At 44.6% G+C, this 18333-nt stretch overlaps 1 protein-coding gene across 2 annotated transcripts; it reads left to right on the forward strand.

The window, feature by feature from the left end:
- Positions 1-1608: 1608 nt before the first annotated feature.
- Positions 1609-11309, forward strand: PDCL3 (phosducin like 3). Of its 2 annotated transcripts, XM_070474984.1 has the most exons (7): positions 1609-1730; positions 2379-2451; positions 4129-4258; positions 7132-7222; positions 7396-7539; positions 8507-8715; positions 10850-11309. In XM_070474984.1, the coding sequence occupies exons 2-7, from the start codon at positions 2440-2442 to the stop codon at positions 10990-10992; spliced, it is 729 nt and encodes a 242-aa protein (XP_070331085.1). In that variant the 5' UTR covers positions 1609-1730; positions 2379-2439; the 3' UTR covers positions 10993-11309. The 2 variants fall into 2 exon arrangements, with proteins under 2 accessions (XP_070331085.1, XP_070331089.1); XM_070474988.1 differs by lacking the exon at positions 2379-2451 and having other exon boundaries at positions 1612-1730.
- The last annotated feature ends 7024 nt before the right edge of the window (positions 11310-18333 follow it).

The following is an 18333-nucleotide window of genomic DNA, read 5'->3' on the forward strand; positions in this document are numbered from 1 at the left end:
GAGGAAATTCTGAGATTATCTGATGATGTGAATCTATTTATCTTCTTCTTCTAGGATGAGAAAGAACAATTGACTAAAGACATCATTCCTATATCCAGGGTCCTATAAGGCAAAAACTCACAGTCACCATGTTTTGATGCCAATTGAAGCTTTTGCAGCAGTTTGAGCAGGAGTCATTCATACTAGGCATTTTGCTCAGAAAATACCTGTACCAAGGAATGGTAATATCCTTTGTGGTCACATGTTACAGGATAATCCTATGTGAAGTAAGTTTAGGTGTGAGTCACATTTTTTTAAAAATGCAGATTCTTGGTATATTCCTATCCATGGGCACTTGGTCTACATGATGGAAGGGACTTCTCTAGTACTTGACTGTTAGGAAATCCATAAGATACGCTTAATTTTAGAATTGGTCTCTCTGTTTTATTAAGTCTGTTCATCATTTATCAAGGGGTCAGGAAGATCCCCTGGAAAAGAAAATGGCAACCTACTCCAGTATTCTTGCCTAAAAAATCCCATGGACAGAGGATCCTGGCAGGCTCCAGTCCATGGGGTTGCAAAAGAGTCAGACACAACTTAGTGACTAAAATATCATGTCATGTATAAAACAGACAACAAATAAGGACCTAACATACAGCACGGGGACCTCTACTAATACTCCGTAATGGCTTACATGGGAAAAGAATCTATAAACAGTGAATATACGCGTAACTGATTCACTTTGCTTTACAGCAAAAAGCAAACAACATTATAAATGAACTATACTCCAAAAAAAATTTAAAAAAGAAAATATTAGTTCCAGGTCCCATGGCTATAAATTTAATTTGGGGATGGGACCCCAGGGTAGCTGCATTTTTAGAAGGCTCACAGATAGTGAAGGACAGGGAAGCCTGGCCTGCTGCAGTCCATGGGGTTGCAAAGAGCGGGACACCACTGAGGTGTTTATAATGTAGCCAAACTTGGGAGGCCGCCTACCCTACACGTTTGTTGGTCTGCGTTATCTGTGTCTGCTACGTCACCACCCTAGCTCAGGGGTCCAGGGAGGGTCACTCAAATTCGGAGTGCTGCATACACAAAAGCCTGAGTCTGAGCTCAGGCTTGCATATTTTTCAATTTAGACTTGCATATTTCTACTCAGTGCCTCCCGTGCTAAGCACTTTGCGAATATGTTCGCCTGGGGCTCAACCAGGTGAAGAGATGTTCAAGTTTCTGGTTTCGTTTGTTGCGATTCCCGACGCGTCCGCAGAGCCTAGAACAGTGTTTGGTACGTAGCAGGCAAATCGCATTATGCGACACTTAGTGAATTCCAGGTAATCCTGCCTCCTTTTGAATCGTAACAACGAATCAGTGAAACGGGTTTCTATCTCTGACTTCTTGGGCCGAGAGCTCCGACACCATCGGATCCGTGCCTGGAGATGACACCTAGCCGCCGGGAACCTCCCCGATTCTGTCCCACCGTTAGGAGGCCGAAGATGTGCCCTAATAAGGTTCAGCTCAGTAGCGGCCGGGATTAACCCGGAGTCACACGAGTGGGCGTGTCCTGCCGCTCGCCTGGCGCAGCCTCAGAGGAGAACTCGCCTCCCCGGCCCCGCCCTATTCTCTCCCGGAGGGCTGGGCGAAGGGCAGGCTGGGAGAGGAGGCGAGTGGCGCCTGCGCGCGTGCGCGGTAGCGAGCTCAGGGGCCGGTTGGCTGTGGCCGGCAGGGCCTCAGCAATTTGAAGGAAAATGCAGGTGAGCAAGCCGGGGGTGGGGCAGGGGGCTCGATGCCTAGAGGCTGCGACCGCTCGTTTTGCCCGGCTTGGTCCATGCGGGCGGCTGCCTGTCCCTGCCGGGCCCGTGGGAAGTGCCGGGCGCCTCAGGCTCGGGGTGGCCACGCGAGTCGAGGCTGGCGCAAGCGCAGTGCGGACGGGCGGGCGTGGTTCCGCGGGCTCCAGGGCTGGGCGTGCCCGCTCCCCTCCGTGTGTCCCAGCCCCGAATCTCAGCTTTGACTGTAGTTCTCCGTGAGGTCGGCTACCCTGAACCTGTGAAGGCCTCTCCGGATCTTACCTGACAGAGTTGCTTCCTCCTTGTTAACTCTTAGCGAACACCTAAACAGGTGTGTTATGAACCCCCTTCACGGATGCGGAAGCTGAGGCTCGGACAATTGGAGGGTCCTGCCCTGAGGGGGTCGCTTAACATAACCCGTGTTCTTGACCCTGCCTAGAGCTGAGTGAGCGGTTACAGCATCCTTCCCTCTCTGCCTCCCAGTGTTGGTGTACAGGTGGAGATGCGCCCCCGGTCTGGAGTCCAGCCTGAGGGTCCCGCTGCCCAGTTATTAATACTTTCCCTTTTAAAATGGATAAAACCAAAGCCCTCGGTTTTGTTCTTTTATTGTATCAGGAATTTACTAATGGAACTTGACTAAAAACCCATGGAAAAGTGAAAAGAAGACATCGAGGACATGGATGCTTGTGTGAGAAAATCTCTGATTCAGTTTTGTCACTGTTAAAGGACCCTCCTCCAGAGATTACTCTGCTGTCTCCTAGATCTCCCTGTGGTCCAGAATCCTGATGAACTCATCTCTGTCTCAGTGGCAGAAGGGAAATGGAGTTAGTGTGGGTTTGACTGGGGGTGAGAGGTTTGTTGCTGTTCAGTCTCTCAGATGTTTCAGACTCTTTGCAACCCCATGGACTGCAGCAGGCTAGGCTCTCCAGTCCTTCACCATCTTCTGGAGGTTGCTCAGACTCATGTCCTTTGAGTCTATGCCATCCAGCTATCTCATCCTCTATTGCCCCCTTCTCCTCCTGCCTTCAGTCTTTCCCAGCATCAGGGTCTTTTTCAGTGAGTGGGCTCTTCACATCAGGTGGCCAAAGGACTGAAGCTTCAGCATCAGTCCTTCCAATGAATATTCAGGGCTGGAGAGGATGATCATCTCCAAATGCAATGTATCTGATGAAGGGGAAACTCAGGGCTGCCCTGGCCTCCTTTGTGTTCTCTGTCCTTCAAGCCCCTGCTCGAAAATGTGTCTTAAGAGGCCTTCCTGACCACCCTGTGGAACGGGTTCTGTTTGTTTCTGTTTGAGATATTTCAGCAGGACTGGCCAGGGAACTGGGGGTAGAGACTGGTTATCCCAGTGCCCTTTCCACAGCTTCCTGGTTTCACATTCCAGACCTGCCAAGACATGCCAAACCAGGGTTTGGGCAGCTGTGTTCTGAAGCTAGGAGCCCACCTTGGCATTTCTTTTTCTGATAGTTGATCCTGGTAAGTTTGACTTGTTGCAGCCTGGGAGTGTCTTCCTTAACACCATGGCTCTCCCAAGTTTGTGAGGATTAACTAGGTATGTACAGGTGAAGAACTTTGTGGTGTCCCCAGCATGTAGGACTCAGTAAGCATCAGCTATTGTGAACTTCTCCATGGCGTCTCAGCTCTTGCTCTTAGCCTTGGCCTTTAGGGAATCAGTCAGGCTCTCTCCCTTCTGATTGTCTTGCAGCCACTCAGGGCTTTGGAATACTCGGTATCTTGCACTTGGGCCCTTTGCCCAAGCTGGTCCTTCTGCCTGGAAAGTAATTTCCTAAATTTTCACTCCTCTGTTTGGTTCCTTCTCACCCTCCAGTTACATTTAAATGTCAGCTCTTCTAAGAGAATATCTTTGCTGCCCATCCTGTGGACTGCATGCCCCCTGGAAGTCTAGCTCAGCAGCCTGGTTATTACATTTGCCATAACATATAATCTAGCTCTTTGTATATTTAATTATTCATTGCCTATTTCTTTCTCTTGCCTGTAAAACTGGTGACTTTGGCATTCATTATGCTTCCCTACCATCTAGTACAATCATTTACATATAGTAGGTACTTAATAAATATCTGTTGAAGAAAGCACTCCGAGTCATTAATGAAAACTGACCGGAAGCCAGGTCAGAGCCTTGGTGTCAGCATGGATGTTAGTCTGGACATCATAGCCTGATTTTTACCCTAAGACAGGAAGATTGGAACACGAGTTGTGTGTCTTTTGACAGATTCCCAGAAATAGACCTCAGAATAATTTCGTGTGAATTCCCCTTCTTACCACTTTCCCATTTGAACCCTTGCCCAACATGGCGCCCTCCACAGTGGACTTGGCCCTCACGGTACCCTTGGTCCATCTGCTCTAGGACCCCAATGCAGACACCGAGTGGAATGATATCTTACGCAAAAAAGGCATCTTGCCCTCAAAGGAAGACTTGAAAGATCTGGAGAAGGAGGCAGAAGAAGAGGAGCAGCGGATCCTCCAGCAGTCCATTGGTGAGCTTACCTGTGTTTGTGATTCTGTGTCTCTCTGCTTAGGAAACACTTGGCAAGCCTCTAACTGCTTCAGTAGAAGGATCCTCTGAGCGAGAGTTGGGAGCAGGGATTGAAGTGCTGGGCTGGATACTGCCTCTGGGCCCTCCAGCAGGGTATCTCTGGCTTCATCTTCCTGGGCCATGGAACTGGGGGCACTTCAGAGGCTCCCTCTATTTCCACACTTTCTTGTCTGTGTCGGATCAGCACATGATAACCCTGGAGAAAATATTTCTGAGTCTCCACTTTCTGGTCAGTGATTCACTTTGGTTAATGTCATGGAAATCTGCCTAGAGGTTTTTACTGTTTGTAGTCCCCTGAGCATATGCTTTATCTTTGTGGTTTGATTGAGAATATTAAAATAGCTTGATTTGGGGAAACATAAGATGCTTGTAGTGTATGCGGTCTGAGGTCTTTCTCACATGTAGGTATACCACTTGAGTTGGAATCCCTCATGGTGCTTGTCAAAAAAACAAGCAAACAAACAAAACACAACAACACACAGTCCCTCCTGAATCAGAATCTCTGGGGGTAAGGCCCAGGAATGTCCACGTTAAGCCAGTGCCTCAGAGAGTTTCTGATTCACGCTAAAGTTTGAGAACCGTGGATCACAGGGGCTAGGACTTCTGTCCCGTGTTGACATGTTAGGGCTGATTTAGAGGAGGATTTATGACACAGTGTTTATCTAGCTAATGTAATAAATTCTGTCCAGTTACGGAAGGACTGCTGTGTGCCGTGTGTTTTCTAGGCACTGGGGCTTTAGCTGTGCATGGGCCAGCCAAAACACCCTGTCCTCTTGAGCTTACATTCTAAGGGAGGAGACAGACAGCAAATGATACCTGAGTGAAATATAGGAAAATAAGGCAGGAAGGGGTTGCAGGAGAAAGTGAAAGTCACTTAGTCATGTCTAACTCTTTGTGACCCCATGGACTGGGGTCTGGCAGGCTCCTCTGTCCTTGGAATTCTCCAGGCAAAATACTGGAGTGCATAGCCATTCCCTTCTCCAGAGGATCTTCGCAACTCAGTGATCGAACCCAGGTCTCCCTCATTGCAAGTGGATTCTTTACCATCTAAGCCATATAAGTGTATAAGGTCAGAGGAGGGGTGGGTGTAATTCTAGAGCGTCAGAGAGGGCCTCACTGGGAGTGACATTTGAGCAGACCTGAGGGAGGTGAATGAGCAAGTGGGAAGCACGTTGGAGGATCTGCCAGGAGGCCAGTGGGACTGGGAGACAGACGCAGGAGGTTCAGAGGGACAACCAGGGGTCAGACGTTTAGGACCTTGTAGCTTCTAGTGTGGACCTTGGCTTCGATGTCTAATGAGGTGGACCTCATTGGAGGTTTGAACAGAGGAGGGACGTGTCCTCTGTGTTGACAGCACCTTCCTGTTGTTGTCTTACTGGGTACGGACTGTGGGGGCAGGGCAGGAAGTGGGGAGACCAGTTGAAACGACTTGGCAAGTGATGCCATTGGCTTGGACCAGAGTGGTGGGTGGAAGTGGCCAGATCTGGGTGTATTTTGAAGGTAGGGTCGGCAGGGTCTGCTTATAGATCCTGTGATGGGTGTAAGAGCAAGTAAGGCAAAGATGACTGCCAGGCTCTGGGTTTGAGTGGCCAGAGAGATGGAGTCACCGCCTGAGGTGAGGAAGGCTTGGGCAGGAGCAGGTTTGGAGGTGAAGGTCAGGAGCTCGATTTAGGACCTAGTCACTTTGAGGTTTCTTATTAGACAAATACAGATGGTAGGTGAGCAGTTGGGAATGCTTTCTAAATCAGAAATAAGGGCTAGAGGCCTACATTTGGGAGTTGTCAGCATGTCGGTGGGTTTTAAAGCTGTGAGATGCAGTCACCAAGGGAGCGGGGATAGGTGAGGAAGGAAAGGAGTCCAGTCAACAGAGGGTCCAGGGGAGGGGCTCCCAGGAGGGAGGAGGAAAAGAGGCCAGAGGAAGATGGACTTTGAGAGAGGAGGTAGTGATGGATTAGGCCAAATATGCTCATCAGTTGAGAAAAGACGTCATTACTGACTTTGGTAAGAGCAGGTTTGGGTCATGACAGAGTCGGGTCAGGGAACAAAAACCTGACTGGATGTCAAGAAGCAAGAGTCTTTATGGCAATATAAACAAAATACAGATTTTTACAGCCATTGATAAAAATAGAAGAGAGAGCTGCCTACCAGTCACAAGAGAAGACAGGTGATAATCCCTTGACCTCTAGCAAAGGTGTGCTGGGGAGGACTCCAGAGGGTATCCTCCCACCTTCGTGGAGGCATGAGAACTGTTAATCACCTGTCTCCGAGCATCAGTACTTGCAGATCAGGCTACTTGAGCTCAGGCTAATATACCTCTTTCCTTTTATAAACTTGGGAAACTTCCTGTTTGTATCCTTATTGTTGTGTGAAGATAAGAGAGCCAGTCTGGCTGATATCAACACAGTCCTATCTTTTAAAAATGCTCTCCCCTTCTTCATTACTGTGTAACACTTTGGATGTGTGCATGCATGCTAAGTCACTTCAGTCATGTCTGACTGTTTGTGACCCTATGGACGTGTAGCCCACCAGGCTTCTCTGTTCATGGGATTCTCCAGGCAAGAATACTGGAGTGGGTTGCCATGCCCTTCTCCAGGGGGTCTTCCCGACCTAGGGATTGAACTTGGATCTCTAAACATCCTGCATTGGCAGACAAGTTCTTTACCACTAGTGTAACACCTTAACTACTTTTTATTTTGGTTTTCATGGGCTAGGGGCCTTTTGGTATTGCATGCACTCCTTTAGGAGAAAAGACCCAAAATGCATTTTCATTCATCTTTTACATTTTTGGTTTTTCACCAACTCAATGACATTCAGTGAAAACATATGAAGACATGACTTTGGAAGAACTGGAGGATAACGAAGACGAATTTAATGAGGAAGACGAACGTGCAATTGAAATGTACAGGTTAGTGCCACCCAGAGGGCTGCTTGGTTTTTCATGTGGCACTATAATGTATGTCCTTTGAGATAAACCTGGCACATAAGTAAGTAAGCCTGGACCTTTACAGAGTTTGCCGTGTGAAAGGGGTGTGTGCGAACGCATGTGTGTAAGATGTCTCTCCTCCTCCTGTCGTGCAGGCAGCAAAGACTGGCCGAGTGGAAAGCAACCCAGCTGAAGAATAAATTTGGAGAGGTTTTGGAAATCTCGGGAGAGGATTATGTTCAGGAAGTTACGAAAGCTGGTGAGGGCCTGTGGGTCATCCTGCACCTTTACAAGCAAGGGTGAGCTGTCTGATGTGCACGCGCGTGCTCACTCACTCAGGCGTGTCTGACTGTGACCCCGTGGGGTGTAGCCTACAGGCTCCTCTGTCCGTGGGACTTCCAAGTACTTGCAAGAGTACTGCAGTGGGCTGGCATTTCCTTCTCCAGGGGGTCTTCCCGACCCAGGGACCAGACCTGCACGTCCTGTGTCTCCTGCTTTGTCAGGGGTGTTCTTTACCTCTGAGCCACCTGGGAAGCCCTGATGCCTGTCTTTAAATATTCATTTGAATTTATGTCTTGAACATCTCAGGCTTACTTTACACCAGAGGGTTTTTTTTTTTTAAATTAATGCTTTATGTGTTTTTGTTGCAGATTTGCCCAAATGTTATTGTCTAATTTTTGTCTTAAGACTTTCAGATTAATATTTGTGGCTAATACGAATGCCTTTATTAAATTGTAGCACAACAGATTTTTTTTTTTTTAATTGTAAATGAATTCCTCAGTCACTTGTCCCTCTGAAAAAACTCCAGCGTTTCACGACTCCATGTCGTGAGTCACTCTCCTTGACGGCGCTGGTGACCTTTGTGAGCATTGTCCATGGCGAGTGATGCAGAGAGCCCCTAGCGCCTCACCTTCAGTTTTGCTCCCACCATGTGGAGTCAAGTGCTTGTGGAGCTTCTTTCAAGCAGTAGGCGCATTCTGAATCATACATTCTAAGCCTTGGATGTTCTCTCCTTTAGAAAAACAAGACAATTATCTTTTACAATGGAGCTGCTTTTCTGACTTACTTGGTCAGATTAAATTGGACTTTGGCTTTTGAACACTTTGCCCAAACCTATTAGAAAGTTTTTAGAAACCTTTTGTTCATCTTGGCTGGAGTAGCAGAAGCACTTGTGAAGTTGTCGTGGGGTTTTCTGTGGGGCACAAGGGCGGTTGAGGTTTACTATATGCAGACACAAACTCACAGTTGCTTCTCTTTATTTCACAGGATTCCCCTCTGTGCTCTGATAAATCAGCACTTCAGTGCACTTGCCAGGAAATTTCCTGATGTCAAGTTTATCAAAGCCATTTCAACCACCTGCATCCCCAATTACCCTGATAGGAATCTGCCCACGATATTTGTGTACCTCGAAGGTGACATCAAGGCCCAGTTCATCGGCCCTCTGGTGTTTGGTGGCATGAGCCTGACACTGGACGGTAAGGACTCTGAGGTGCACGTGAGGGGTGGGGAGGGAGTGTGCCTGTCGTTAAGGGCGCTTGTTTCCTAGACACAGGTGAGATGACTTGTCACAGAGTCACCTTTGTCCCCTGTGAGTGAGTGTGGAAAGGGAAGAACATTGAATCTGCCATCTTAGATGAGTCACTGGGAACAGTTACAACTGGACTTTCAGTTAAAAGAGGGCAAAATGGATTTTAGAATATTTAATATATTGTCTGTGCTGTTTTATTTGTCCCTACAGTTGAATATGTTTGTTCTTTAATTATAACTCAAGATCACATCATTCACTTATTTAATTCACCCGAACATATTAGTGACATGTTTATATGTAAGATACATAAATACGTGTAAATTTATACATATATAAATCTCTATAAAAATATTTTTTCAGTTGAAAGGAAACTTTTAAATGAAAAGTTTATTTAATTCTGCCTCTTAACTCCTAAAGGATATATCTTTTATTTTTTTCTACTTGTGAAATAGGAAGTATTAAAGTACATATGCACAGATAATATGTGGGAGAGAAGCTGAGGCCTGCGAGCTTCCTACTAGGTCAGATTCTTTATTTCTTTAGTGCAGTGATATGCTTTAGTTAGTAGCCTTTAAAAACATGTGTTATATCTACTTTATATAACTATATAAGATATTCAACTGGGAAACATGTAAACAGATACATGGATGCATATATATATTATATCAGTTTTGCTTTATTCCAGTGTTCAAAGACATATGATATTTCAAACTATGTGTTTTGCCTCTTATTTTGATCTTTGAACATACCATTAGTGGGGGGAGAGAGGTGTACAATAATAATTATAGTCTTTGTTTCTAGAAAAAGTCTCATTTGTAGGCCAGGCTCCATGGAATTCTCCAGGCAAGAATACTGGAGTGGGTTGCCATTCCCTCCTCCAGGGGATCTTCCCAACTCAGGGATCAAACCTGGGTCTCCTGCATTGCTGGCAGATTTTTTACTAAGTACATTCTTTATTAAGTACATTAACTTATGCATATGCATGTACATGTGAGTCTAAATACATCCTTAAGAATCAGAAATCCTAAGAATTTTTTTTGAGAAATTTATTGAATTTTCTTGGTCATTGAACCAAGATACCTAGAGCTGAAAATACTGATGCTGTTCATCTCCGTGGAACACTTTGAATTAATGCAATTTCAGTAAAATTGGTTTTCAGATTTTTAAAAAAATTTATTGGGTTGCACTGGATCTTAGTTGTAGCATTCAAGGTCTAGTTCACTGACTGGGAATTGTACCCAGGCCCCTTGCATTGGGAGTGTGCTATCTTAACCACTAGACCACCAGGGAAGTCCCTGGTTTTCGGATTAGAATAGAAGTTTCCTAATTAGTAGAGCATCAGTTTAAACTAGACTGTTTGGTGTAGAATCTTTCTGACAGTCTCTCCTGCCTGGGTAGAAAAATATATCACTTGATTTTTAAAAAAAAAAAAAAAAAAAAGAAAAATATATCACTTGATTTTGCTTCACAGTGTCTCACACCAATATGGATTTTCACTGATAATAAGAGGGTAAAGTATAGGAGCTAATCCTTTAATCACTGATTCTTTTTTTTCTCCTGACACTTTTAAGAATTATTACTACTTGGAACAAATGTATCAATCCTAGCATGTCATCATACATTGAGCCTTTGACTCTTAATAGGTTGAGATATTGGACATGAGGTTTAAGAATTTCCTTTAGCTAAATAAAATTGGATTTAATAATTACATTGCCAGCAAGACTGTGAAAAGTATTTTCTTCGTATATTTCATGCTGATTTCTTTCCTGGGACATTCTGCAAGCCAAGAAGGTAGCTGTGAGGAGATAGGTTTAGTCCTTGGTTTTTTGATTAGTTATCCTGGAGGTTCAAATGTATGTAATATTTCATTTCATCTCATTTTATGAGAAGTTTTTGCAGGTATTTTGTTTTCTTAAGGGTCTGATTTTTTTTTTTCCCTTTCTTCCAGGTACCTTATAATTATGACCCTCAAATTGTCATCACGTGTGGATGGTCATAGTTTCTGCTTAGAAAAACACAGTGGCTTGAGGTTTCCCACTCAGGCTGAGTCTTAGGCAATTTGCTTTTTCTTTATCATGCAGAGTTGGAGTGGAAGTTGTCTGAGTCTGGAGCCATCAAGACGAGCCTGGAGGAGAACCCCAGGAAGCCCGTGGAAGACGTGCTGCTATCCGCGGTGCGGTGCTCCGTCCCCGCCAGGAGGGACAGCGATTCCGAGGATGACTGAGGCCGTGGCCCTGGCAACCAGCTGAACTTTCTCGATGTGATACAGCGTCTGAACTTTTTTTAAAAAAGGAAAAAGTAGGAACGTATACTGTGGTTTTTTTAGTCTTTTATATTATGTTCTGAATCTCATAGATCTAAGAAATAATCATTGCTGGGAATCCTTTTAAATTTCTGGGAACTCTCTTTTTAAATTAATAGTATTTCCTTAAGAAAAAAATAAAAGCCAGATATTAGTTTGGCTGATGTCTGTGTTTTCCTCGCTTATATTTTAGGTCAGCTGTAAGACTATTCGTTCACATAAAACTGTTCAAAAAGAAATACAGAGGTTTTTTGTTTTTTTTTAACAATGTGAATAAATTATACAGTGGAAAATGGCAAGCTAAGCTTTGCATTTATATTATTTGTTTTTATTCTTTTGTAGAGCTAGCAACAGGATTATTAACTCAAAGGGATGATTGATAGAAAGAAGTCTTAGTATTTATCCTGTTTAGAAGAAATAGGCAATAATTTTTGTGAAGTACTGTCTTATCAAAGCCTAAAAGATTAGGCTTATCAAACTAAAAGATTCCAATTTACTGCCATTTGGGATCAAATAATTTTTCTAGTTAAGATAATTTTTTGTTTTCAGGCTGTTGAGATGTGAGCTAATCTCAATTACCATAAAAAGGTGTCACCTGAAACTCTTTTTTGGAAATAAATAGGTATAAGCACACACAGAGGTAGACAAAGTGTATCTCAATCAGTCAGTAAAAAACATAAAAAGTTTCTGAACCAGAATCCTCTTAGCATTTACCACTTCGTGTCAAATTGACATTAACAGAATAATCAGGGGGACTGTTATCCCCTTATACCTGTGTTGAGTAATGTAGTGCTCACTACACATAGTAACAACTCCTGGTTTGAATCTTTAGAGAATGTGATCAGAGAGGGCACAGAGCTCCTTCAGATTGTTGTTGTTTATTTTTGCTGTCATTCAGAGAGAAAAGGCAGAAGTGTCTGCATTAGTGACTTTGTTCTTCTGTTCACATGAGAGCCAGCACTTCTGATGGAAACATACCCTGTGTCACAGTCTTCCTTGAAGGATTTCTCATGAGACTTTAATTGCAGGCTAGAAATAAGCTTGGTCAGTCCTGTCACTCATCTGCTGGTCGCATGGCTTAGATTTTCTGTTGTTGGCTGACAGCAGAGTGAAATGCAGTGGTGAAGGTGTGAGTGCCATGTTGGTCAAGAGCTGTGGTGCTTATGCGTCCCCAGGGGGGAGAGGTGTGTGTGAGCATGTGAGGCTGCGTCTACCAGAACCAGCGGCAGGCCTTGTTCCCCTGAGGGGCCCGTTCAGGGTGTCGTCCTCAACATATGCTGTGCCACTTTGATAGTTGTTCTCGTGACATCTTTCCTCCATGCCAGATTAAGGTGTTGAGTTTGTGCTCAAAGGCTCAGGTGACTTGGTTCATGATCCCTGTCTGGACATACAGCTCCCAGACCCCGAGAGCTGTTTAGTCGTGCTGACTGAACTTGACTTAAAAATGCAGAGAAAGAACAGCTTCTTTGTCCTAATATTAGAATTGTAATTTTGAACCTAAGCTGCAAATTTCTACAGGTTGGTTACTTCTGGGAGACTTCCCTGTATTCTTTACCATTAACTCCTGTTTCATTTGGAGCATTTGTGATGTGATGTAGATGATGTACTTGGCTCTGAAGCATTGAGTTTGTCTCGTTCCACAGCAGAAACATACAATGACCAGGGAAAACCGGCAAGAAAGATCTCGGCAGTCTGTCTCCTGGTGTTGGGAGGGAACAGTTATGGGTAAGGGGTGTTGAACAGGTGCTGGATAACCCTCTCTATAGTGATATTGGTGAGAAACGTTTTCAGGAAGTTGGGGTGGTAAGTAGTTTGGGAGAAATAACATAGTAAGACTATAGACTCACCCCTTGGCATCCGTGGTAGTTGGTTCGAGGGCCCCATGGGGTGTCTGCAGATCCTCAGGTCCTCTCAGCTGGCTCTCCACATCATCAGTCCATGGTTTGTTGGATCCGCAGATGTGGAACCCATCTGCTATGCTGTGCTTTGCTGAGTTGGGTCCGACTCTGTGACCCGTGGATGGTAGCCCACCAGGCTTCTCTGTCCATGGGATCCTCCAGGCAAGAATACTGGAGTGGGTTGCCATTTCCTCCTCCAGGGGATCTTTCCGATGCAGCCTTCCAACCTGTGTGCCATGTCTGCCGTGCATTGGCAGGTGGGCTCTTTACTGCTGAGCCACCTGGGAAGCCGACTGTAATCAGATACAGTTGATTTTTCCTAGTTTTCCTTATTTTGTTGAGAAGAAAAAGGATACAGTTAGGATGTACACAACTACCTCATTGCAAACCTAAATTTATGTCCTGTCCTGACATTGCCCAAACGGTGGCTTCCTGGGGCATCGTCTTCCCGAAATGTCTCAAGGAACTCGTCTTGGATGCAGCAGACACTTTGTGAGAGGCAGAAAGGGCTTAGAAGGGGGTCCTTTGTCCCTAATGCCTCAGTTTTCACCATTTATTGCCTCCAGCTTTAAATTTACTCTTCTTACATAACAGCCCCAGTTTTGCCAATGCAGTTTTCAAGTACGTCGGGCCAAATGTGTTGTGACTGGGTTGCCTAATTTAGAAACATGCTCTGTGAAAGTGGTTTTGTCCTCCTTGTGAAACCACTTGTTACTCATAAACAAACACAACCTTTTCCACGGGTGGGTTTCGCCTGTCACGTTCCTGATGTTTATATTCACTTTAGCCTGGGGTTCTGGCTTTCTGCCTCTGCGCGCTGCCCCGGCTCGGTGACTGCACAAGGGACCTGTCGCTCACGAGCTGCTGGGAGTTCCCTGGGCTCATTCTCACTGCCCATCCCTGCAGCAGCCTTGTCTTCTGTGCATTCAGTGTCCAGTGAAGATGGGTCTGCCCTCCAGGGCCTAGCCGTCCTTCTATACTTTTGACCCCATTTTCTCCCCCATTCTTTCAGGACTTTGTTCCAGTAAATTATTGCCTTATCTCAGTCTCTCCCTTGATGTGGGGCCTCAGGCTATAAGTGTTGGGCTTGGTAACAGAGACTGCTTCCTGCCTGTCAAGGACCAGGATTCTCCAACTCCGCTCCAGCAGCTGAAGAATTAGGCTCCCAGCCTCCGTTGGAGCTGCGGGTTGCCAGAGTGAGGTGGGCAGAAGTTGGCTGGGAGTCCTGGGCACACTTCTTGGGAAGGGCAGCTGCTGTAGATGTGACTGCAGCCGACCTGTGCTGTAGGGCGTGCGTACAGAGCCAGAGCATTATGCATGATATTTTTGACGATGTTGTGGAGCCTGTGTATTCCGGCTCCAACTGCTGTCTCTGGACTCCTTACTGGGAAAGAAGTCGCTTTCACCTTGGCCTCTCTTAGAAGCAGAGCATCCTCTCATGCATGTCCTGCTAAAGCCCCCTGCCCGTTGTCTGTCACAGCCACAGCTGTCCCAGCTCTCTGCTCCGCGCTTTCAGGCTGCTCAACAAAGCAGAGCAGCATCTGTTCCCGGCCTCTGTGTCATCGCCATCATCGCCCTTCAGGAGCTTCATGAACCAGACCAGGACTTCCGCTTTCACCTGTAAAAGACCAGATGCTCTGGACAGCTACCGCCCATCTGGCAATAACTCAGAATTGTTTCTGTAACGTTGGTAAATGTGTGGCTGAGCTGTCAAGAAAGGAACCCATTCTAACAAAACTGCGAGAGGCGAGCGAGCCCTCAGTGCATGTACCCCCGGGGCTCCTGCCGAGTCTTGGTGACCGAGCACCTCTGAGGGTGGGCTTGGGGGTTAGCAGGAGATAAGCCTTCAGGGAAGGCCCCCTTGCAAACAGCTGGGCTTCAGCGTTGGGGGAACTGGCACTAGTTGAAAAGGAAAACAGTCCCCCTCTGAAGTACTTAGACACCTTTCCTCCCATGGGTTTGAGTTCTCATGGTACCTGTGATCTAAGCATTTCCCATGTGAAATTCTTAAACAGATCCCATTGTAATGCCCCTGGGTTCAAGGTCAGAGCAACTGTATATGCACATGAGAACTCAGCTTTAATTTAGTACTCAAGATACTCTCCACAGGGACATGAGCTGGGAGTCATAAATCACAGGAGGCCTCAAATAAGGCATCTCAGATGAAACCCAGCAGAAGAGAGTGCAATCATCCTGCAAGAAGTTAAGAGTAATAGAATTTTCAAGACCAAAATGTGAGCACATTTAATAGTTGTAAGTAAGTAAAAGAATAAAGAAGGGTTGCTTATGTAAGTCCCTTATAAAAATAACTAATGGAAGAAAGAATTAATAAACTGAAAAGCAAAGCCAAATAATTACCCCACAGGGAGCACGCAGAGACAAGTAGGTGGAAATAGAAGTTAGATTAAGAGATGTGGAGGAGTGGTGAGAATGTCTAACACATCACTTAGAATTTTAAAAAGCATTAGAAATAAGTAACATTTGGAAAGATGAAGGTAGAATTTCCAGAACTGATGAAAGACATCAACCCTCAGATGCAGAAAGCTATACAAATTTCAAGTGAGTTAAATGAAGTAAATCCACACCTTCATGTATGTAATGAAACTAGAATATCAGAAAAATTTGTAACACAGTGGGAAAAGTCAGATTACCTGTAACAAACAGCAAAAATAAGGCTCACTGCCTTCTCAGCAGCATCAGCGAAAGCCAGAAGACTGTGATAGTGTCTGTGGGCTACAAAGATGCATCAACAAAAACTATCAACTAAGTTGTTAACACCCGGTGAGGCTCCATTTTTTAAACTTTTATATTGGAGTATAGCCAATTAACAATGTTATGATAGTTTCGTGTGGACAGAAAAGGGACTCAGCCGTATGTATGCATGTATCCATTCTCCCTTAAAATCCCCCTTCAGCCAGGTTGCCACATAATTTAATGAGGCACTATTTTAGAAGTGAAGATGTCATCAAAAGACTTCACTAAAGGAAATTTAGAGGATTTACTTTGTGCAGAAGGACAGTGATGAAAGCTCTGAGATTCAGGAAAGCATAGTGACCAAAAAAACACTTATGGTTAAATCTGAATGAGCATTAACTTTATAAAACAATACAAATGATGTCTTGTTTACGACATTAAGATGAAATGGAACTGAAAAATAGGGCAAATTAGCACAGAAATTGAAGGGGACTTCATTGGAGTGTAAATGTTCTTAGATCCTTAAAAAGTATTCAAGAGGTTGGCAAAAATGTGGTTAAAAACCTTCAAGTAAGAGTAAAATTTTTTAAAGTATATAATTTTAAAGTAGTGTGTCTGAGGGTGCTCAGTTAATTCAGTAAAAGAATAGACTGAAGAATAAAAAGAAAAGGCAGAACCATAGAAAGTCCAAAGTAAGGTGCTAGAATCTAAACAGTGAGCACAATAAATGTAAATGGCTAATACTAATAGTGCTTTTCACTATATGACCCTGCAGTCATGCTCTTAGGTATTCACCCTACTTACTAAAACTTATGTCCATACAAAAACACAAATGTTTATAGCAGCTATGTTTATAATGGCCAAAACTCAAACAACCAGAGTGTCTATCCGTAAGTAAATGTGTAAACAAATTGTAATTTGATATAATGGAATGTAATTCAGTGATAAAAAGAAATGAGCTACCAAGCCACAAAAACCACGGGTGCTAGATGAAATAAGCCAGTCTGAAAATACTGTCTATTTTATGATTCTAATTATAAGACATTTTAGAGACGGCAAAACTGGAGATGCTAAGAAAATCCGTGGGGAGGAGGAAGGAAAGTTAGGGAGTGTGGGATTAACATGTTCACCCTGCTGTGTTTAAAATGGATAACCAGGGGCTTCCCTGGTGGTCCTGTGGGTAAGATGCTACCTTCCAAAGCAGGCGGTGCAGGTTTGATCCCTGATCAGGCAGCCAAGATCCCACATGCCCCATGACCAAAAAACCAAAACATAAAACAGAAGCAATATTGTGAGGAATCCAATAAAGAATTTTAAAAATGGTCCCCATCAAAAGCAGTCAGTAAAATGGATAACCAACAAACCCACTGTATAGACTAGGGAATCCTACTCAATTGTTATGAAACAACCTAAATAGGGAAACAATTTGAAAAAGAATAATACATTTTTCTGTATAACTGAATCGTTTTGCCGTACACCTGAAACTCACAGCATTGTTAATCAATTATGCTCCAATATAAAATTAAAGAAAAAGGTCAAAGAAAAAAAAATCAGTGGTTCCCGAGGCTCAAGGTGATGGTGGTTGAATAGGTAAAGCACAGGATTTCTAGGACAGTGAAACTGTTCAGAGGGTGGGGGTATGATGATATTCATTTGTCAAAATCCACAGGACATTACAGCACAAAGAGTGAATCTTTATGCACATTTAAAAAAATCACATCAGGAGCTGGAATACATGGATGGAACACAGAACAACGAAACAACCATATTATAAATGTATGAAACAACCTCATGGAAGGAATTGAGGGGAAGATGACCTTGGAAATGAGTGGCGTCTGTAAGATGAAGCACAAGAGAAACTGCATGAGGACTAGGCTGCAGCTGATAAATTTCTCACGTTGGTGCCTGTTAACAGTCATGATACTGCTCTAATGCACTAGATTTAATCAAATGGAACCAGGTGGTGGGAGCCAGGCTTCTCTTGTTATTTAGAGTGTGAGGGTTACAGATAGCCTAGAGTGATCCACCTGTAATGGATTAGAGTTGGACCCTCCCTGTGAACTCAATAGGCACAGCTAGTTACAGGTTTAGATGGTGTGTATACGCAGGTTTAGGAGGGCTGCTGTGGGGCGCAGGAGGGCTGAGAGGAGCTACTCCACGTTCAAGGTCAGGAGGGCGGCCGTAAGAAGATACCCCTCGTCCAAGGTAAGGAGCAGAGGCTGTGCTTTGCTGGAGCAGCCGTGAAGAGATACCCCACGTCCAAGGTAAGGGAAACCCAAGTAAGACGGTAGGTGTTGTGAGAGAGGGCATCAGAAGGCAGACATACTAAAACTGCAATCTCAGAAAACTAGGCAACTTGATCACAGGACCACAGTCATGTCTAACTCAATGAAACTAAGCCATGCCGTGTGGGGCCAGCCAAGACGGTCAGGTCATGGTGGAGATGTCTGACAGAATGTGGTCCACTGGAGAAGGGAATGGCAAACTACTTCAGTATTCTTGCCTTGAGAACCCCATGAGCAGTATGTAAAGGCAAAATGATAGGATACTGAAAGAGGAACTCCCCAGGTCAGTAGGTGCCAAATATGCTACTGGAGATCAGTGGAGAAATAACTCCAGAAAGAATGAAGGGATTGAGCCAAAGCAAAAACAATACCTAGTTGTGGATGGG

The sequence above is a fragment of the Odocoileus virginianus genome, chromosome 2 (assembly GCF_023699985.2).
Source record: "Odocoileus virginianus isolate 20LAN1187 ecotype Illinois chromosome 2, Ovbor_1.2, whole genome shotgun sequence".
Lineage (NCBI taxonomy): Eukaryota > Metazoa > Chordata > Mammalia > Artiodactyla > Cervidae > Odocoileus > Odocoileus virginianus.

Bases quoted from the DNA above. Each gene is read 5' to 3' on its own strand.
- PDCL3 (XM_070474984.1), top strand. The intron at 4,259-7,131 runs GTGAGCTTACCT...AATGACATTCAG, and splicing joins GATCCTCCAGCAGTCCATTG to TGAAAACATATGAAGACATG. The intron at 7,223-7,395 runs GTTAGTGCCACC...CCTGTCGTGCAG, and splicing joins CGTGCAATTGAAATGTACAG to GCAGCAAAGACTGGCCGAGT.